The sequence below is a fragment of the Sorex fumeus genome, unplaced genomic scaffold (assembly GCF_029834395.1).
Source record: "Sorex fumeus unplaced genomic scaffold, SorFum_2.1 ptg000131l, whole genome shotgun sequence".
Taxonomy (NCBI): domain Eukaryota; kingdom Metazoa; phylum Chordata; class Mammalia; order Eulipotyphla; family Soricidae; genus Sorex; species Sorex fumeus.
Window position 1 is genome coordinate 5,050,296 of NW_026606188.1, and position 22,952 is coordinate 5,073,247.

At 42.7% G+C, this 22,952-nt stretch overlaps 1 protein-coding gene across 1 annotated transcript in view; it reads right to left on the reverse strand.

Annotated features, from left to right (window-relative positions):
• Nucleotides 1-2,661: 2,661 nt before the first annotated feature.
• The window catches only part of LOC130046214 (solute carrier organic anion transporter family member 4C1), a 69,291-nt gene continuing 49,000 nt past the window's right edge, over nt 2,662-22,952 (reverse strand). Inside the window, exons 9-13 of the mRNA XM_056139137.1 lie at nt 17,152-17,305; nt 13,904-14,094; nt 12,694-12,758; nt 6,349-6,486; nt 2,662-5,014 (exon numbers count right to left, since the gene is read on the reverse strand). Of these exons, the coding sequence (XP_055995112.1) occupies nt 4,857-5,014; nt 6,349-6,486; nt 12,694-12,758; nt 13,904-14,094; nt 17,152-17,305 (706 nt within the window). The 3' untranslated portion in view covers nt 2,662-4,856. The remainder of the gene's footprint in view (nt 5,015-6,348; nt 6,487-12,693; nt 12,759-13,903; nt 14,095-17,151; nt 17,306-22,952) is intronic.

Sequence of the window (22,952 nt, forward strand, 5' to 3'; positions counted from 1 at the left end):
CAAATCTCGAAACCCAATGGGTTTCGGCAGAAATGCATCCAGTCCCTGCAGTAGGTAACCAGCGCCAGGCCACCCCAGGTGGGAATAGGTTTCGTGCCTTGGCCTGTTCTCCCAGGCGGCCTGGTGGCCACCATCCTCCAGAGGCCACTGGACAGTCAGGTTTGGCCCTGAAGTGACAAGACACGCCTGACCACATGGGATGGGGATGGAGCCGGACCTTTCCTCCCCATCCCAACGAGATCTGAGTCGCCACCCATTAATGGCCTCTCTAGATCCTGATAAAGCCATTTAATGGCCATGATCCCAGAGACTCAGAAACAAATTGCAGAACCCAGCAGGTTTTGGCAGAAATGCGTCCAGTCCCTGCAGTAGGTTACCGGTGCTGTGCCACCGCAGGTGGGAACAGGTTTCATGCCTTGGCCTGTCCCACCTGGCAGCCCGGTGGCTGCCATCCTCCAGAGGCCACTAGACAGTCAGGTTTGGGCCCACAGCGATGAGACACGCAGGGCCTCATGGGATGGGGGCGAAGCCAGCCCTTTCCTTCCCATCCCCACAAGACACCGAGTCGCCGCCCACGAACGGCCTCTCTGGCTCCTGATCAAGCTGCTTAATGGCCATGATCCCAGAGACTCAGAAACAAATCTTGAAACCCAGTGCCTTTTGGCAGAAATGCATCCAGACCGCACAGTAGGTTACTGTTGCTGGGCCACCCCAGGGGCGAAAGGGTGCTGTCACTCCACCTGCTCCCCTTTGGTGGCTTGGTGGCCACCATCCTCCAGAGGTCACTGGACAGTCAGGTTTGAGCCCACAGTGGCAAGACACACGGGGCCTCACAGGATGGGGGTGGAGCTGACCCTTTCCTCCCCACCCCAAGACCCGAGTCACCACCCATGAACGGCCTCTCTGGCTCCTTATCAAGCTGCTTAATGGCCATGATCCCATAGACTCAGGAACAAATCCTGGAACCCAGAAGGTTTTGGCAGAAATCCTTCCAGATTTAACTGTTAAAATTTCAGAATTTCAAAATCACGCAGTCACTACTGCAGCCACACGACATCATATGTTATTCATAATCAGCAATAGAAAAAAACTTGTCTACTGTTGCCTTTTCAGCAGATCTAAGTGTTGGGGTAAAATCCCAAATAATAATGGTGAGTTTGGTGTCAAAATATTGAATGTAATCAAAGTAGAGAGAGAGTAATGCAGAAATCATCTGCCCCACAAGTAGGGGGAGGGTGGGATGGGGGCATACTGGGGATATTGGTGGTGGAGAATGGACACTGGTGAAGGTACGGGTGTTTCATTGTATGACTGAGACTTAAACCTGAAAGCTTTGTAACTGCTCTCATGGTGATTCAATAAATAAAATTATAAAAAGTTAAAAAAAAGGTGGAGTTCATGCCCAATTCAATCAGCTAATCAGTGGCTGAATAAATAGCAGTACTCCTACATAAAATAAATAATAAATAAATAAATAAATAAAAATTAAAATAAAGGTGAGCTAGCTAGATTACAGAGTGGAGAAGGAAAGAAACAGAGTGAAGGGGAGACCAAGAAGATGAGATAGATGAGAAGCAACGGGTGCAGGTCAAGGGGATTCAGGTACATTAATGGTGTTAAGGAACCAAAAAAAAAAAAAAAGCCAAATGCTCAAACCACAGAGTCAATCACATTGAAGCCATGAGACACAAACTTTAACAACAGGACTTTAAAAGGTGCCTGTCAAGAGAGAAGACTCAGATTGGGTGTAGGGGTTGGGGTTGGGGTGCTGGGAGGGAACCTGGTAACATTGGTGGAGGGAAGTTGACATTGGTGTTGGGATCAGTATTGGAACACTGTAAGTCTAAAACACAACTATGAATATATTTGTAAAGCATGGTACTTTAATAATGTTTAAAAATATGTATGTCTTCTCTCCCAGAAGTGAGCATAACATGACTCAGCACCAGGCTGTCTCACTCTGGGCACCCCAGGAGGGTGGGTGCGATCCCTCCCTGCCCCAAGGGACCCACCCCGGCAGCCGAAAACCTCCAGAACTCAACCACCACCATGGTCATGGCCACTTTCCACATACACACGGGCCAAGCCTCACCAATGAGTAAACCTATTCCTGTACCATCGCGTGATACTTCATATCACACACCTTACCCATACTCCAAGAGTACTGCAACACATTTGGTGGAGTTCAAAGTAGGAGGCAACCATTCTTAGAGGGAAATATTTATATGTATAAAAGCACACAAGACTCAACCTCTAACAACATATTAGTGATCTCCTATAGAAGGGTTAATGGCCCCTGAGTAAAATACAACAATCTTCACCCTCTTTCCTTTAAAAATACTTTTTTGTAGCATTTTCAGAAGTTTTTCATAACAAAGAGTACAAACTATTATTTCGGTTCTTCTTTGGGGTAGGGATTGGGGTTTGAGATGGAAACACCTGAAATATAGTGGTGGGACGGTGTAATGGTGGTAGGATTGGTGTTTGAATATTAAATGTAGTAAAATACTGTGAACTAATTTATAAAATAAAAAATTACAAATAAATAGAAATATATGTATATTTTGCATAATTATACATACTAAAGAAATTCTTAAAAAAGAAAGTTTATTTGATTTTATTTTTCCTTATATATACAACTAAATCTAGTACATCCAGTAGATATCCAGAATATAAGTATTTACCTTACATTAATAAAATCTAAATGTTACATCTCTTAAATACATATATCCAATTATGTACACATATCACCATTGGTCAACTTCTTGAAGCTTACTTAAAAATAATTATAAATTCTGAAAAGTAATATATTATGAAATACTCTGTTCTACAGTAACATAAAACCCATATAATCTTAGATGATTTAAAAAATATAAACATTTATAAATTACTGTAGTGTCAACACTGTCTCATCATGAAAGAGTTATTTTTGTAAATCAGAGCCTGATTTCTTCAAGTACCAAAATTTCCACTTCATCATTTTTCATGAAAAGTTCACAAAATGTAACATCCTGAATATTAACAAAATCCTTTATAACTAAATCCTTTATAACTGAATTTAACAAAATCCTTTATAACTAAAAAATCATTTTGAACGTCAACTATTTAGTGACTTGATGATTGAAACTATACATGAAGTAGTTTATTTTCTTCTAAATTAGTGGCTGAATACTGGTATCATTTGCAGTTGTTTTGTTTCTTCTTGGCAGTTGTTCCACCACTCCATCAGTGAGATTTTCAGTATCTGTCACTATCTTACAACTAGAAAATGTTCGGTTTTTATTCTGAGCTTCCATGTATATGACAGACAAAACCTAAACACCATTAGCCTTGGCTACAACAGGAAGCGGTACTTACACAGTGAGTGCTACTGGGGCAAGAGAGATAATAGAGAGGTTATGGCATTTTCTTGGCTGCGTCCATGCCCTGTTCAACCCTGGGCCCTGCGGGGTCCTTGAGCACAGCCAGGTGTGATCCCTGAGCAAAGAGCCCCAAGTAAGCCCTGAGGACAGCCAGATGTGGCTCAAAGAAAATTCTCTTAAAATTAAAAAAAAAATAAATTGTGAGTGGACAGAAGGGAACTGCTGCTGAATAGAGTTATCATGCCTTCCCCCCACTATCTTGTATGTTGCTCTGAATTTCCTGCATCCTAAATACCGAAGTTTTTCATAGTCATCTGACTTCAACCTCAAGTGTTCACATGGTTTCTGGTTTAAGTCTGTCTGTGTCTCTAACTCCTGGTTGCTGCCCTTCTAATTCCCTAAGGGACTTACTTCCCTAGCTCCTAACTCATTCTCTCTTGCATTTTAATTTGTGTTTCTACTTTCAGAAATCATTATCACAACTTTTCACTGAACATATCTCTAAAGTCTAAATTACTCTGATCCTGGTAACCGACTTCACAGTGTATCTTAACACCTGCTTATGAAAAGCAAACTTAAGGAAAACTGATACTGGACCTTATTAAATAGCAATCTCAGAAATTTCAAATAGGATGTACACCAAGATTTCTTTTACTCAGTATAACTTTTGACCAGAAGTTATTTTGCTTGCTATTAACTGAGCTATTTCCTCCATATCTTGAGTAGACAAATTTGGCCTATGTTTAACCAAATAAAAACAGTGTTACAGTATTACCAACATGTGAAATAATTTCTTTGAAATAAACAGATCAGCTAAAGAGCAGAATTTAATGTTTTAATCATACAATAATAACGCATACCTATTAATAAGAAAACCAATATTTAGGTGCTAAAGGAAATGTAGTGGGTGATCAGGTTTTTTGTTTTTAATAAGAAAAAATAAAGTTCCAAGTACATAAACATTGATCAATGGTTCATTAAGATATCTCTTCAAGTGTAATTGGCACTTTTCTTTCCTGGAGCTGGTAATTTCCTCTGGAATGAATGTCAATTTAATAATACTATCACAGAATCATAAAAAAGTATTAAAATCTGCAACAAAAAAATCTCCATTTTTATGTAAAATTTGAAATTAATCAGCTCTTATTCTAGTTTATTAGAAAATTAGGTTTCCATATCTAAACTACAGGAAATTTAAGCGTGTGTGAATGTGAATATGTGAGTGTGTGTGTTTCTGTGTGTGACAGTGTGTGCGCGCTTGTACGTGTAATCACATGCTTTTTAGTCCTTAGGTGGGATTTAAAGGCACAAGTTTGTTACTTAGATTAAAACAAAAGCATAAGTCTATACATACACACAAAAATATATTTAATTGTAAAATAGCAATTTTAAAAATAACTGTCTCTATTGAGTAATGCTGTAATGGCAGTGAGCATTCTTACAACTGAGGTTAATCTTCCTGCTGCATAAGTTTCCTCCATTTCTAGTTCACCCTTAATTTCCTGCTTTGTTGAGATCACAGTGGACAGAAACAGTACTCACAACTGTGTCTTGATTTTGAAATGACACGTCTACGCAGGGCGATGGTGGTGGTTTGTACAAAAAAATTGCAAGCCCAATGAAGAAAATGGTGATAATTTTACAAACAACACCTAAATATAAATACACAAAAAGTTATTCATTTAGTCAATTCTTGTAAAAATATTGTACCTGGTAAGAAATTTTTCATGAATAGGCACTACATTAAAAAAAAACTATGTGGGCATTATCATTCAATATTTAAATATTTTTTAACTTTAGGGAACAAAGTGATACCCCTTAATAAAATATCTGTATATAATTCAATAAACTAAGTTACTTTTCTAAATAAAAATGTACAATAGTTATTCTGGGCTGGAGCAATAGCACAGCAGGTAGGGCGTTTGCCTTGCACGAGGCCGTCCTGGGTTCAATTACTCTTCCCCTCTCAGAGAGCCTGGCAAGCTACCAAGAGTATCCTGTAGAGCCTGGCAAGCTACCCGTGGGGTATATATTTCTAACAACATTGTCACTGTCACTGTCCTCCCATTGTTCATCGATTTGCTCGAGCGGGCCCAGTAACGTCTTCATTGTGACACTTGTTACTGTGTTTGGTATATCGAATACATCACAAGTAGCTTTCCAGGCTTTGCCGTGGAGCAAGATACTCTAGGTAGCTTGCCGGGCTCTCTGAGAGGGGCGGAGGAATCGAACTCGGGTCGCTATGTTGGCTGCGTGCAAGGCAAACGCCCTACTCGCTATTCTATCGCTCCAGCCCAACAACATTGTATAGATTTAAAAATATTGATGGACTGGTGACCTAGAACAGTGGGTTATGCGCTTGCCATGCATGAAGCCAATTTGGGTTCAATATCCAGCATCCCACATGATCCCATGAGCTCTGCCACGACTGATCCTTGAGTCAAGAGCCAGGATAAGACCTGAACACCACTGGGTGTGACTCCAAAACAAAACAAAACAAAACGAAAATTTTTTGAAACTTTTTTATTTGTGGCTCACACTCAGTGGAACTCAAGGATTAGTCCTGACTGCTCAGCGATCAGCCCTGGCAGGGTTCAGGGCACCAAATACCGCGTCAGGAAATCAAGCTGGATAAACCGCCTTAACCCTGTAGTGTCGCTCCAGCCCATATGCTTTTTTAAATATTAAAGTCTGTTAGGTTTTGTAATTTTTTTCTTCTCATATGCACTAAATGACTTGCCCTACTTCCTTAATTTCACTTACTGTTCAACCAAGACCAGATGAAACAGATTACAGAGCAAAAAATAATTACCATGGATACCTTTCTAAACTATAAAACGGTTTATTTTTAAACACATCTTAAAATCAAAGGATAGTACTTTCTTAACTCAGATCTATGTGCTTCACAAAAGCTCAGGTACTGAGACAAGATTTTTTTTTCTCTACATATCACTGGTTTAAAATCACCAAGAAAGATACCACTTACTTATGGATACTAGCATGTGAGCCATTTTGATGTTGTTATAAATCCAGCAAGCTCCTTTAACTCCACATTCATTAATATCCCAGAGAATGCAGGTGCTGTCTATTGTGAAGCCAAATATAATTGGTCCAGGTATTGTGCCTAAGTAAAGTATACATAAAACACACTTGTTTAATATGATAGCTGGATATTTTACATGCATGTTATATTTTATCTAACTCATATAAATTAAAATCTGCTCATAAGCAAATAATCCACCTCATGTCCAATAGACATAACACAGTTAAAAATAATTATAGATAGTAATTATATTTCTAATCAAATTATTTTAATAAAGATATGGCACAAATTGAGTAAACATTCGTTTCTGTTTTCAAAAATTATCAGGACATTCTATGTATGACACTGCTTCACACAAAAAATTATGTGGATAATACTTTGTCTCTCTTATTTGTCATATGTTGGACCTTATAACATTTTCTGCTATAAATTCTTTTTCCAATCTTAACAATTATTTATGCCAAAGGGTTTGGATGTTGCTAGTTCTGTTCATTGTGTGTGTGTGTGTGTGTGTGTGTGTGCGCGCGCGAGCGCGCGCTGAGTATGACACCCAAGGCATATGAGGCAAGCACTGGCTGCCAAACCACATCCCTCACCCCACACCATGATATTTATTTAACATTTTCATTCATCTAATTTATGTACATAAAATATAATGTGTACTCTGTGCCAGGCTGTGGGTGGGTGAGAGCCCTCCCCACCCCAAGGGACCCAGCCCTGGCAGCAGACCTCCACTGCCCAACCACCGCCAGCTCTAGGCCTCTTTCCAGATGCTCAGGCTGAGCCTCATGCAAGAATGAAGTCACACAGAACCCAGATAATGCGGAACTTTGTGACCTTGGACTCTGAACTCAACAGGACCCGGAACGGGGAACAGAGATCCTCTGCCTCCTTCCCCCAGTCTCCAGGGACTCAGGGATCACACCCATATGACACACCCTGCCTGCACCAGATAATCTCATCGGCCACCCTCCAGAACTCATGGATGCTCCTCCCAGATGGGATTATAAAAGGAGGCCCCCATAACCATGCCACTGGACTCCGTGCCAGGCTGTGGGGTGGGTGAGAGCCCTCCTCACCCCAAGGGACCCAGCCCTGGCAGCTGACCTCCACTGCCCAACCACCGACACACTCTATGTCAGTTTCTAGATCGCGTGGCCACAAAGTGGCCACACAACACGTTATAAGACACTTCCTACCCATGTATGCCTCTCAGAGAGCTCAGCAAGCTACCAAGAATAGCCCACCCACACAGGCAGACCCTGGCAAGCTCCCCGTGCCGTATTTGACATGCCAAATACAGTAACGACAATAGGTCTCATTCCACTGACCCTCAAAGTGCCTCCAATTGTTGGGAAAAGACGAGTAAGAAGAGGCCACTAAAATCTTAGGGCTGGAATGAACAGAGACATTACTGGCATCCGCTAGAGTAATTTGAGGACCAACGGGATGACAGTGATACAGTGATACATTTTATCAACAAACCATAGACGGAAACATATATATATATATATACATACATATATATATAAACATATATATATATACATATATATATATCTGACTGGGAACACCTGTAAAGGTGACTAGAGGTCGCCCCAAAAGCCTGAAACCCGGACAGCATTCAGCCGAAGAGAAGAACAACATGGAGGGCGGGATCCACAGATCCCGAAGGAAAAAAGAAAAAAAACACAGTTTTCAAAAAGAGCCGAGATCATCGGGAGGTCCGAGATGGGGTAGGTACCGCATCCGCCTCCCCCAGATGGAACCCCGGTGACCAGAAACCTCTACAAGCACAGCTCGAGTACGCGGGACCTAGGACTTTTCCTCAAAACCGCGCGGCCGCTTATGCGGCCGCGCGACATCTCTCTATATACAAAGTGATCCATGGGAAGTAAAACACCTAACATTTCTCTCTGAAAATCATAGTTAAGCTTTGAGCACAGCCACAGCCCCAGAAACACAAGGACTTAATGCATAACCCAGCAGCTTGGAGCAGAAAAGTGAACGGGCTATGCGTTAATCCAGGCCATCATGTCTGCCAGAGGGGAAAGGGTGTTGGTCCCTTCCACCCTCCTCCCTCTGGAAAGAAAGGTGGCGGCCACATGGGAGCCTTGTGGACAGCAGGTATGAGCCGGGGGTGTGGGGGCGACTAAAACCTCATGGGAAGGGGGGCGTTCCGGTCAGTCCTTCACGCCCTACCGAGGCCACCAGTTGCCCCCCACGAGCGGCTCTCCAGCACAGCCACAGCCCCAGAAGCACAAGGACTTAATGCAGAACCCAGCAGCTTGGAGCAGAAAAGTGAAAGGACTATGCGTTAATCCAGGCCATCAAGTCTGCCAGAGGGGAAAGGGTGTTGCCCCATTCGCCCTCTCTTCTCTGGAAAGAAGGATGGCGGCCGCATGGGAGCCTTGTGGACAGCAGGTATGAGCCGGGGCTGTGGGGGCGACTAAAACCTCATGGGAAGGGGGGCGTTCTGGTCCGTCCTTCACGCCCTACCGAGGTCACCAGTTGCCCCCCACGAGCGGCTCTCCAGCACAGCCACAGCCCCAGAAACACAAGGAATTAATGCAGAACCCAACAGCTTGGAGCAGAAAAGTGAAAGGACTATGCGTTAATCCAGGCCATCAAATCTGCTGGAGGGGAAAGGGTGTTGCCCCATTCGCCTTCTCCTCTCTGGAAAGAAAGATGGCGGCCACATGGGAGCCTTGTGGACAGCAGGCATGAGCCGGGGGAGCGTGGGCGATTAAAACCTCATGGGAAGGGGGACGTTCCGGTCCGTCCTTCACGCCCTACCGAGGTCACCAGTTGCCCCCCACGAGCGGCTCTCCAGCACGGCCACAGCCCCAGAAGCACAAGGACTTAATGCAGAACCCAGCAGCTTGGAGCTGAAAAGTGAAAGGACTATGCGTTAATCCAGGCCATCATGTCTGCCCGGAGGGGAAAGGGTGTTGGTCCCTTCCGCCCTCCTCCCTCTGGAAAGAAAGGTGGCGGCCACAGGGGAGCCTTGTGGACAGCAGGTATGAGCCGGGGGAGTGGGGGCGACTAAAACCTCATGGGAAGGGGGGCGTTCCGGTCCGTCCTTCACGCCCTACCGAGGTCACCAGTTGCCCCCCACGAGCGGCTCTCCGGCACGGCCACAGCCCCAGAAGCACAAGGACTTAATGCAGAACCCAGAAGCTTGGAGCAGAAAAGTGAAAGGACTATGCGTTAATCCAGGCCATCAAGTCTGCCAGAGGGGAAAGGGTGTTGCCCCATTCGCCCTCTCTTCTCTGGAAAGAAGGATGGCGGCCGCATGGGAGCCTTGTGGACAGCAGGTATGAGCCGGGGCTGTGGGGGCGACTAAAACCTCATGGGAAGGGGGGCGTTCTGGTCCGTCCTTCACGCCCTACCGAGGTCACCAGTTGCCCCCCACGAGCGGCTCTCCAGCACAGCCACAGCCCCAGAAACACAAGGAATTAATGCAGAACCCAACAGCTTGGAGCAGAAAAGTGAAAGGACTATGCGTTAATCCAGGCCATCAAATCTGCTGGAGGGGAAAGGGTGTTGCCCCATTCGCCTTCTCCTCTCTGGAAAGAAAGATGGCGGCCACATGGGAGCCTTGTGGACAGCAGGCATGAGCCGGGGGAGCGTGGGCGATTAAAACCTCATGGGAAGGGGGACGTTCCGGTCCGTCCTTCACGCCCTACCGAGGTCACCAGTTGCCCCCCACGAGCGGCTCTCCAGCACGGCCACAGCCCCAGAAGCACAAGGACTTAATGCAGAACCCAGAAGCTTGGAGCTGAAAAGTGAAAGGACTATGCGTTAATCCAGGCCATCATGTCTGCCCGGAGGGGAAAGGGTGTTGGTCCCTTCCGCCCTCCTCCCTCTGGAAAGAAAGGTGGCGGCCACAGGGGAGCCTTGTGGACAGCAGGTATGAGCCGGGGGAGTGGGGGCGACTAAAACCTCATGGGAAGGGGGGCGTTCCGGTCCGTCCTTCACGCCCTACCGAGGTCACCAGTTGCCCCCCACGAGCGGCTCTCCGGCATGGCCACAGCCCCAGAAGCACAAGGACTTAATGCAGAACCCAGCAGCTTGGAGCAGAAAAGTGAAAGGACTATGCGTTAATCCAGGCGATCATGTCTGCCCGGAGGGGAAAGGGTGTTGGTCCCTTCCGCCCTCCGCCCTCTGGAAAGAAAGGTGGCGGCCACATGGGAGCCTTGTGGACAGCAGGTATGAGCCGGGGGTGTGGGGGCGACTAAAACCTCATGGGAAGGGGGGCGTTCCGGTCCGTCCTTCACGCCCTACCGAGGTCACCACTTGCCCCCCGCGAGCGGCTCTCCAGCACGGCCACAGCCCCAGAAGCACAGGGACTTAATGCAGAACCCGGCAGCTTGGAGCAGAAAAGTGAACGGGCTATGCGTTAATCCAGGCCATCATGTCTGTCCGGAGGGGAAAGGGTGTTGCCCCAGTCGCCTTCTCCTCCCTGGAAAGAAAGATGGCGGCCGCATGGGAGCCTTGTGGACAGCAGGTATGAGCCGGGGGAGTGGGGGGCGACTAAAACCTCATGGGAAGGGGGGTGTTTCGGTCCGTCCTTCAAGCCCTACCGAGGTCACCAGTTGCCCCCCACGAGTGGCTCTCCAGCACGGCCACAGCCCCAGAAGCACAAGGACTTAATGCAGAACCCAGCAGCTTGGAGCAGAAAAGTGAAAGGACTATGCGTTAATCCAGGCCATCATGTCTGTCCGGAGAGGAAAGGGTGTTGGTCGCTTCCGCCCTCCTCCCTCTGGAAAGAAAGGTGGCGGCCATATGGGAGCCTTGTGGACAGCAGGTATGAGCCGGGGGAGTGGGGGCGACTAAAACCTCATGGGAAGGGGGGCGTTTCGGTCCGCCCTTCACGCCCTACCGAGGCCACCAGTTGCCCCCCACTAGCGGCTCTCCAGCACGGCCACGACTCCAGAGCACAGAAACCAATTTCTTAACTATCTGACTTTCAGTATAAATACTTCCAGGGTCAATAAGTAAAATAGCAGAAATCCAAAACCAACATTTAATTCTTGAACCCAGCTGTAGAAAGCAAATCACGTCACAATGCTTTTTCAGCATGTCTGATTTGGAGGGGGGGGTAAACTCTAAATAATAGTGGTGAATCTTTTATTGAAACAATGAATCTAATCAAAGCAGATAGAGTGTTAACTAGAATTTATCTGCCCCACAGGGACTGGGAGGGGTGGGGGTGGGGTTTTATTGGGGTTCTTCATGTTAAAAAAGAAGTATTGGTAAAGGGAAATGTGTTTGATATTTGCATGACTGAGACCTAAACCTGAAAGCTTTGTAACCTTTCCCACGGTGATTCAATAAATAAAAAAAATAAAATAAAAAAAAAAGCCTCAAACCCTCTCGGAGAGCCCAGCAAGGTACCGAGAGTATCTCACTGGCACAGCAGGGCCTGGCAAGCTACCCGTGGCGTATCAATATGCCGAAAACAGTAACAATGACAGTCCTCATTCTCCAGACCCTGAAAGTGCCCCTGATACGCCATCGGGATACACTAGCACACAACAGTGATGAATGGAGATATTACTGGCACCCGCTCGAGCAAATCAATGAACAATGGGATGACAGTGATACCTGAAAATATAATGTGAGTCCTATTTTTATTACTGACCTAATTATATCCCAAATTGAGATAAAAGCAGAAAGGAAAGGAACTACAGCAGTTCTAAATAGTATTTTATCATAAATGAGATTAGGAATAGATTTTATATGAATAGGAAAAAGCAGGCAATGTCCCCTGGAAAAAAGCTGGTAACCACAATCAGGAAGGGCCCAAATAGAATGAGTCAATAGCTATATTCTAAATCAATATGTCATATTTTGAAGGGTTATTTTACCAACAGAATCAGTGGGGGGGGGGCAGTACAATCAAGGAGCGGCAAGGTCAAAAGTAAGCAGGTAGAGCAGGTAGGCACTGCCTTGCAAGTGGCCCATCTGGTTATGATCCCTCACAGCTCTGTGGTCCCCAAGACTCCATCAGAAATGACCCCTGACCACAGAGCTAGGAGCGAGCCCTAAGAACCACAGGGTATGGCCCAAGAAACAAACAAAACTTTTAAATAGGAAGGTAAAAAGCCATTATTTTCTTATGAAATATATATAAGCAATACTGCATGGCAAATATTGGAAACATTTTATACAATTGTGTTGCTTTCTGCTGCATTTAAGTACTTTTTTGACATATCCTATAAAAATACATCAATTTCATTAACAAAAATATTGTACAATTACCAACTACTAAAACTGTCATACCTAATAATCGAAGCAGCATAAACTGTATCCCCAATGCAAACGAGCGTTGTCTATGATTAACACACCTAGAAATATTAAATGTATATAAAATAAAAACAGTAGTACAGTAGATTTACTCTTCGAGCAAAATAATTTTTACATCAGCGTAACATATCTACACATAAAATAATGCTTATACTCGGTTTACTCTTCTGGAAGTTAAGTTATATGAACTAAATACTACCAATAATAACTCCCAAAACTGAATTTTAACAGATGTATTGAATATGTATGAATTTTAAGAAATGTAGAGGAGATAGAAGAGTTATTAACAGGACTTATTTTTGTTGACTGCTATTAACTAAAACTGCAAACAAATGATTCTAATTCCAATGCTTATTAAGTATGAAACAGAAATCAAACCTGTGAAGTCAAAACATGAAGTTGACGCAATGTAAACTTTTCTGAAGGTCTGAGTCAAAAGTAATTCTGTGTTTTAAATTTATTTAAATTTGATATTTATTGTAACTTATAAAAGGTGGTTACAATAATCTTAACTTGCATAGCATTGATGTGTTTGCATAATTACCTTTACCATCAACAACAATAATTTAAGCAATGACTATCAAAGACGAATGAAGCCTGACATGAGCTCAAAAGTGAGTAAGAAAAAGACAGGAAAGATAAATTAGTTTTAAAAAACAAGTATGCCAAGGAATGAGGGTTCTAGCATTTCCTCTATTCTTAAACTCACTCCAACTTTCGTGCAGTGCAATTTTAACAACCTTGTACTTTTAGATAGGATCTCCAAAAATTCTTTTCAACAAAAAGTATGTGAAAAGGTTGTAAATGAAAATTCAGGAGCAAAGATTGAAGAAGAAAAATGCTAGAATTTGTTAGGAAAAAGAGAGAAAGGCTAAGGAGCTCATGGAAAGGAAGGTAAGTATTTTCCTAAAGAGCTGCTGAACAGGAAGGCATGTGAGCGCAGCACCCTGAAAGAGTACATGTCACTGTGGTTCTGGCACATGGCAGGTCTGCATTTCCCCATACCTGAGTACAGCTGAACACATCTCCAGCACATGCTGGAAACTGTCAGATATCTGGGGATCATTTTCAATGATAAATGAATTATTATCTTTCTATGGAACAAATGGTCAACAGAAACGCCAAGTCAATGTTTTTACTTAACATATTGCCTTAAGGGCAATGAATTTCACAGTCAAATACATACCTTAGTATGGAAACAGTTACGGGAGTACCAGCCATAAAGGTAAAAATAACTGTAACAAAGAAAACTCCAAGGAATATGGGCAAGTATGTACACTGAGTTTCACATTTTCCAGCTTTAGCTTCAAACTCTGAGTTTTCTGCAGTAGGAGATACTTCTATCCTCTTTTCAATACAGGAACAGTTGTTATATACCTAGGAAAATTACATATAAAAATACAAGTAATTATCTTGAACTTGTAAAGTGGGTAATGTCTAAACATGGCAAATAACCTCATCTTAATCCATACACAGTAAGACAGTGATTACAGTATTCAGCTAAAAAACATACACATCAAATTAGACACATCAAAGTTACCAGTACCTTTTCAAGAATGTTATGCTATTATATGTGTCTTCTGCCTATTTCTTTGTGCAGATGGTATTTGTGCCTAAATATTTTTAGCTATGTGATTAAACCCTCACCAATAATTTGATGCTGACTGAAAAAATGCATACTCTTGGTGTATCAGATATTTTTTTCCTTTTTCTTTTGGTGATGTCAGGACTTGAACCCAGGGTCTCACGCATACAAGGCCCGTGCTCTGAAGTTCGGCCACAGCACTGGCCCCTTGATACATGCTTTGATCTACTTTACATACAGAAAAAAAGCTACCTGCTTCATCCACCTTCCAAAATAATAAATATCTCTATAGCTCTGGTTATATGGTACACACCTGGGGAATCTGACTCCTTGTAACGAAGACAAAAACCTGACTTTTTCACCTCAACTTCAAACAAAAATACGTCATATTTCTGTTGATTTGATGTATGATAACTCTACTTGGGAATGAATTTTCAAGAATTTTTTAGGTATTTTATGGTTAAGATATCTTATTTTATTCCAAACAATAAAAGCATACATTTAACCACACTGAGTATTTAATGTCTACTGATTCATTACAGACATTTTTCTATATATTTTCCAATGGTCTTAGCACACCACTTTAAATATAAAGTAGGAACTATAAAAGGGAGCATTGTTTCTCACTGTCTGGTTTATCCTCACCTGAAAGTTTAAACACTAGTCAGTTGAGATAAACATCTAATGTGTCAAACACAAAAGCATGATGGGGTAGAGAGAGACAAGAGCGGACAGGGCATTTGCTCTGTGTGCTGTCAATACGGGTTCAATCCGCAGAATCCCATTATGGTTTTCTAAGCCCTACCAGGAGTGATCACTTGTCACAGAGCCTGAGCACCCCCAGGAGTAATTCCTGAGTGCAGATCCTGGAGTAACTCCTGTGAATCGCCGGGTGTGAGCCCCCCCACCCAAAAAAAAGAGATGTGTAGATAAGCACAGACACAGACTTGTGTATATAAGAACATAATATCTATGAATTAGCCCACCCACATACTCATTTTAGCTTGAGAAGAAATATGAAGAGTCTATTTTTATATACAGCTTCAATGAATCATTTATATTTATGTAGAAATATTTTATTGCCAGATTTAACTTATCTTTCTAATAAGGAAAATGATGTCATTTCAACATTCCCTATTCAAACATTCAAGACTGTGTTGCTTTGTCATGCACTGTAGTACTGTCCTCCCATTGTTCATCGATTTGCACGAGTAGGCACCAGTAATGTCTCCATTGTGAGACTTGTTGTTGCTGTTTTTGGCATATCAAATATACCACGGGGAGCTTTCCAGACTCTCCCGTGGGGGTGGGATACTCTCAGTAGCTTGCCAGATTCTCTGAGAGAAACGGAGGAATCAAACCTGGGTCAGCCGTGTGCAAGGCAAACACACTACCCGTTGTTCTATTGCTCCAGCCCAGGCTTTGTCATACAACCCTACCTAATCTATTCATTATGATCATGATCACGACCATCCTGATGTTCGTCGATTGCCTCGAGCAGGCCCCAGTAACGTCTCCTTTAACCTAGCCCTGAGATTTTTTTTTTAAAGTGCCATATTAAAAGCACTTTCAGGGTTAGGAGAATGAGACCTATCATTGTTACTGGTATTTGGCATATTGGGTACACCACGGGGAGTTTGCCAGACTCTGCCATGTGGGCAGGTTACATATGGTAGCCTGCCATTTTGTCCAAAGTATGAATAGATAATAAGATGTCGCACGCAAATTTGCAAATGCAGCCGCGCGCTTCCGGGAGCTGGGTTTTATGATCTCTTGCAATCTATATTTCCTTTAGGCTTTTTCAGGGGAGGGGTATTGTTATTAGCCCACATCTGATGGTGCTCAGGACATACTCCTGGTTCTGTGCTCAGGGAATGCATATGCAGTGCGGGAGATCAAACTGGGGTCAGCCATGTGCAAGGCAATTACTCTAACTCCTATATTAATTCTTATAACCCTCTCTCAGTCTTTTTTAAAAAATTCAGAGGCTAGGGCCAGAGAGACAGAAAGTAGTGGTAGGGCACTTGCCTTTTATTCAGTCAACCTGGGTTCGATCCCCATTACCACATATGGTTTCCTCAAAGCCCTACCTTTAAGCAAACCAAGTGTGACCCCAAGCCAAAAATAAATAAATAAAAGTATATGCATTATCCTTTGCTGGAGGATGCATTATGTTCTGCAAGTAATCTGATTAGAATCTGTTTCCAGTGCTCTTAAATTTAGCTTGATCATCTTTAGATTGTAGCTATAATAATAAAATACAACTAAATGCTCCTAACCTATCTAACTAATAAAAATAACCACACCTAGGTAAACTGCAATGAATTCTAATGCAAGATGAAAAGAAAATTTGTCTTTGAGAATTAATTTTAATGTGGGACATGAAATAAAGACAAGAAATGCTTATTATGCCTTTGTTATACATGCTGTACACTGAAAAGGGCAAGTTCGAGGGACGAAGATTAAAAAAGTAAGATGCTTACCTTGCAGATGACCCTGGCCCAAGCCCTGGCACCAAATATGTGAGCCCCACCAGGAGTGAACCCTGAGCACAGAGCCAAAAAAGCCCTGAGCAAAACAAGTGTGGACCAAAAGGCATAGCGGGGGGTGGCGGGGGGAGTGAAGAAGAGAGAAAAGAGAAGTTCTATAACATTGAGCAGCTCAAAAATAGTTGAGAAAGATAAAAAGTATTTAAAAACTAAATAATATTTTGGTGTCATAAGTAATGTCCACAGATGGTGGTGAACAACTCCCAGAGAGACTGGTCAACAGGAAGTCAAGATCGGACACTGTCCCCAGAGAATGACCCATAATATGACTCGTGCCAGAGGAGCAATAGACACAGTTACCTTTGACTGTCCTTGGGTAGAAGAGTATTTGCAACCTGCAAAGCACGGAGAAAAGTACTGGACTCTGTTTCCTCCGCAGACGGGATAATAATATGATCTCAAGCAGTGGCAGTCAGTGTTACAAGGGGCGGTCAAGGTTCCCAGCTCTCCGGTCCTGTGCAGAAGAAAGGAGAAATTATCCACGTTTGACATTTTAATGAACGATTCACTAGCTTGCCTGCCATCGCTGCTGCTCAGTCACTTATGAACAGTTAGTCAGCGTGACACGTATTTAAATTGTGAACAAATAAAAATAAATTGCATGTCTGCTTTTTACGAGAGCTTAACTTTCTCGTGCTAGACAGAGGCAATGTAAACCATAGTTGCATGATATAATGTCAGTGATGAGAAAAGTAAGCAGCACTGGCAAATAAAACAGTTTCTCCTAGCATACCAGTAAATTAGTCATGGGGCAGCGACAAAGCAGGTGTTCACTATAGCTTAGATGACATCGGCAGCATCCCTGCTCCAGCTCCTCGGTGCCACTTCCATTTCCTTGGTTCTAACGCAGACATACTGGACCTTGTCAAATTTCTTTGGTAGAAAGGCAACATTTTAAGCCCGGAGGTATGGATAAAACTACTATGGGTTAACACATTCATTTATATTAGGAAAACAGAAGCCCAGAAAGAATAAGATCTGTTTTCTTTCTTTGTAAAAATGGCATATGTTTTCTGGAGTCCCATTAGGAGTGATCCCTGAGCACAGAGCCAGGGGTAAGCCCTGAGCACCAGGAAGGAAAAGGAATGAAAGGAGTGGAGAGGATGCAGAGAGAACCAAGCTGAGCACTGCCCCATGCTTGCAGCCATTTAACTGGAAGAATGTATCTTATAATCAGAGGGGGCGACCCTCAGCCAAAACGCTACTGCAGTGACTTTCTTGCCCTCCTTTAACCAACAGATTGAGCAAGTACATGGCCCATTCCGGAGACAGAGAGTATCAAGTTTAGAAATATGGTCACATGTCTCAGAGATTTCAGTGTCAGAGTAGAAACCAAGACAGAAAATTGTAAATTCATGTAGGTAAAATTTCAGATAAGTATTTATCTTGGAAGCAAGGAGGAAGGACACTTCGAACAAGCCAAAGTTTAGAAAGTGAGTGAAGGGGCAGTTACTGCCCATGAAGCTCAAAAATTAGCCCATTAGCAAGTGGGGAGAGAAGAGCTTGTCAGTATATAGTTTCAGGAGTGTTGCATGGAATCTTTGCATCTGCCACAAAAGCAGAATTGGGTAGAATAATTTTTTATAGCTATTAATAAATAAACTAGGATTATTGATAAAATTCATTTGAATTCCAGTTTAATCCTACATTCAAAAAACCATTAGGTCAATAATACAGATTATGTAAGGAGATAGTTCTAATAGTCACAATATTCTAATAAGAGTTTCACATCAAATAGAAAGATAAATATAAGTAAAGGTTGGAGTTCAAAGTCACTGATGCAGAATAACTGGTAAAATCTAATATCTGAAAAAAAATACACTTTAAAAAACAGTATTGGAAAAATGTGGATAATATATTATAACCAAGGATTCATATATAACAAGAAGATATGATGCTCATAATATTTATTCACAAATATGGGAGCACTCAAATATAAAAACAGATTATAATCAGAGCTCAAGGAACACAATGCCAGCAACTCAATTAAGTATAGGGGATCGCAACATACCACTGACGGCAATGCACCCAGACAAAAAGAATTAAGATGGAAATAATTATACATATTCAATTATTCAATCTAACAAGATTATATTCATGCACAAAGGCTATATTTGTATAATCATATATGTAGCACTGTAACACTGTCATCCCATTGTTCATTGATTTGCTTGAGCGGGCGCCAGTATATGTATATGTAAATAATTGTATATGTATGTAACAATATTATATTGAAGATAATACCAAGATTTATATAATTCGCGGCCGCGCGACTATTTATTTACTTTTCTCTAAGTTTTCAGGGTATAGCACAGCGGGTGGGCGTTCGCCTTACAAGCGGCCAACATGGCCGACCCGAGTTCGATTCCTCCGCCCCTCTCGGAGAGCCCGGCAAGCTACCGAGAGTATTCGATATGCCAGACACAGTAACAACAAAGTCTCCAATGGAGACGTTACTGGGCCCGCTCGAGCAAATCGACGATCAACGGGAGGGCCTTTACCTTTACCTTTAAATATCCTTAAATATCCAACCCGCACGGCAGAGCCTGGCAAGCTATCCGTGGTCTATGCCAAATAGACCAAATTGATATGCCAAATCCAGTAATAAATGGATCTCATTTCCCTAACCCTGAATATGCAGAGTCGAGAAGGATATGGAAGGAGAGGCTGATAAAACACCAAGGCAGACATAGGCTGCCAAAATGCAGAAAAACAAAAATGATTGTCTGTACTTTTAATGATCGTACGCTGGCATCTGCTGCATCCATTGAAGACCTTATGGTACAAGTGCGAAAGATCAAGTACGACATCATTGGTCTGACCAAAACGAGAAGACATCTATCCCATCATGCTGTTTTCGACACTGGAGAAGAACTGTTCCTTGGAACATGTGATAAAAGAGGCATCGGTGGTGTCGGTATCCTTGTCAACACAAACTTAGTCACGAGCATTGATTCATTCGAATGCCTAACAACCCGAATCGGACGATTACACTTGAATAAATGTGGCTCACTACCGGCAGTTTCTATCTTTGTTGTCTATGCACCAACATCCAGTTATGGTGAAAGAGAAACTGAGAAATTCTACATGGAGCTGGAGAAGTTCTATAAAGAAGATCACACCTTCTACAAGATCATTGTCGGTGATTTTAATGCCAAGATAGGACCAAGAAGATCAGTCGATGAACTCCACATCGGAACCCATGGCCTGGAATGGAACGAACAGGATGACAGACTGTCTGAGTTCATCATGTCAACCAAAACCTTCCATGGTAACTCACAATTCCAAAAGGCTGAATCTAAACGTTGGAAATGGGAGTCTCCCGATGGACGGTTCCACAATGAAATAGACCACATCATATTCAATCGGCGGTTTTGCCTAACCGATGTTGCTGTTGTCCCAAAATTCCAAACGGGATCAGACCACCATCTTCTTCGTGCAAAATTCTACCTCACAGAACGAGGAGAAAAGAATGCAAGGTTTAAGAAGAGGACTCCCAGAACAACCACCAACTGGGAGCTCTTTGGCTCCATTGCGGCAACATGGGAAGATGCCGTCATTGACAACATTGACGAGGAATACGATCGAATGATTCAGCACCTCCATGATTGTGCAAGGAATGCCAAGAGAGAGATAACCACAAAAAACCGTCTTTCTTTATCCACACAATAACCAAGCTCTTTGAGGTATCTCGGGAGTTCAAGATGCCGCTCTGTCTAACGTTCATTGATTTAAAGAAGGCCTTTGATTCTGTTGAGATGGAAGCGGTCATGGAAGCCCTAGCCAATCAGGGCGTACAAACTCAATACATCAAGATCCTTCATGAGCTCTATTGCGGATTCACTACCAAGATCTCACCATTCTACAAAGAAGGAATCATCCATATCAAGAGAGGGGTTCGGCAAGGTGATACCATTTCACCAAAACTCTTCAGTGCCACCCTCGAGAATATCATGCGACGACTGGAATGGGAAAACATGGGAGTGAAGATAGATGGTCGGCAACTACACCACCTCCGCTTTGCTGATGACATCGTTCTAATAACACCAAACATCAACCAAGCGGCACAAATGCTGAACGACTTTGACCGTGAATGTGGAAAGGTCGGACTACAGCTGAATCTTACGAAGACAATGTTTATGAGAAACAGGCTTGTTCCTGATGCTCCATTCGCTCTCAACGGAACCACCATCTCCGAATGCAACAGTTATATATACCTAGGTCGAGAAATCAACATGATGAATGACCTGGCACCTGAGTTGCGCAGGAGGAAGAGAGCGGCTTGGAATGCCTTCAAGAGCATTGAAGAAATAACTAAAAGGACAAAGAACCTCCAGCTACGAGTACATCTCTTTGATTCCACTATTCTTCCTGCATTAACATATGCCTCAGAGACCTGGACCCTACGAAAACAGGATGAGAACGCTATTCGGGTCTCTCAAAGAGGAATCGAAAGAACTATGCTTGGAATATCACGATTCACTCAAATGAGAGATAGAATCCAGAGTTCTGATCTTCGTCAACGCTCAAGAATCAGGGACGCTGTCTCATTTGCCAAGACATCAAAAATCAGATGGGCTGGACACGTAATGAGGTTTACAGACAACCGCTGGACTAGAGCCATTACTGATTGGATTCCACGGGACATCAAAAGATCACGTGGACGCCCACCTATAAGATGGTCAGACTTCTTCGTCAAGACCCTAAATGATCAGTTTGAGGCTCTGCATGTTCCTAGAACGAACAGATACCATTGGGCTACGCTAGCACGCAACCGGGATGAATGGAGACGTTACTGGCACCCGCTCGAATAAATCGATGAATAACGGGGATTAAGCGATTAAGTGATTATATATAAATATAAACACTAAGATATTTGTATACCTTATATTCAATCTATCAAGATTATATTCAAAATTATAACAAGATTTATATGTTATATTTATATACCAAGATATTTATGGGTTGGAACGATAGCACAGCGGGTAGAATATTTGCCTTGCACGTGGACAACCTGGGTTTGATTCCTCCACCCCTCTCGGAGAGCCTGGCAAGCTACTGAGAGCATTCCACCCGCACGGCAAAGCCTGGCAACCTACCCAAGACGTATTTAATATGCCAAAAACAGTAACAACTAGTCTCACGATGGAGACATTACTGGTGCCTGCTCGAGCAAATCAATGAACAATGGAAGGCAGTGTGCCACCAAGATATTTATATAACAATATTATATTTATCTACCAAGATTATATCATATTCAATCTACAAAAGATTACATTATATTTAATTATAATAATTACAGGGGATCCCAACATACCATTTATGGCAGTGCATCCAAAATATTAAGATGGAAATTAAGTAATTGATAAGAACTTAATATATACTGAAATATATATGCCAAAAGAAATAAACACACATTCTTCGCAACTGTAAATGGAGCATTCTTATAGATCATATTGAGATATAAAAGAAGTCAACATTTGAAGAGAAAAATCATTTTATTTCAACATTTTTTCTAATTACAAAGGCACAAGGGCTGGAGCGATAGCACAGAGGCTAGGGCGTTTGCCTTGCACGCAGCCAACATGGCCGACCCAAGTTCGATTCCTCCGCCCCTCTCGGAGAGCCCGGCAAGCTACTGAGAGTATCTCACCTGCACAGCAGAGCCTGGCAAGCTATCCATGATGTATTTGATATGCCAAACACAGTAACAACAACGTCTCACACTGGAGATGTTACTGGGCCTGCTCGAGAAAATTGATGAACAACGGGAGGACAGTGACAGTGACAGTGACAAAGGCACAAGAGTATAAATAAACAATAAAAATAAAACAGGAATATAAAGCCAAACATGTGGAGACTAAACAACATGCTTCTGAATTAAGTCTTGGATCAGGAAGAAAATCAAAGGAGAATTAATAATGATCTGAAGAACAATAGAACGAAAAAGACCTATCAGATTCTAAGGGATGTAACGAAAGTATTATTAAGGGGGATGTTACCTCAATAAAAGTCCACACCAAAAAATAAGAAAGGCAGCCACACGTGCTGGGGAAAAGGAAGTTCAGATAGAGAAGAGAGCACCAAATAAAGCGTGTTGT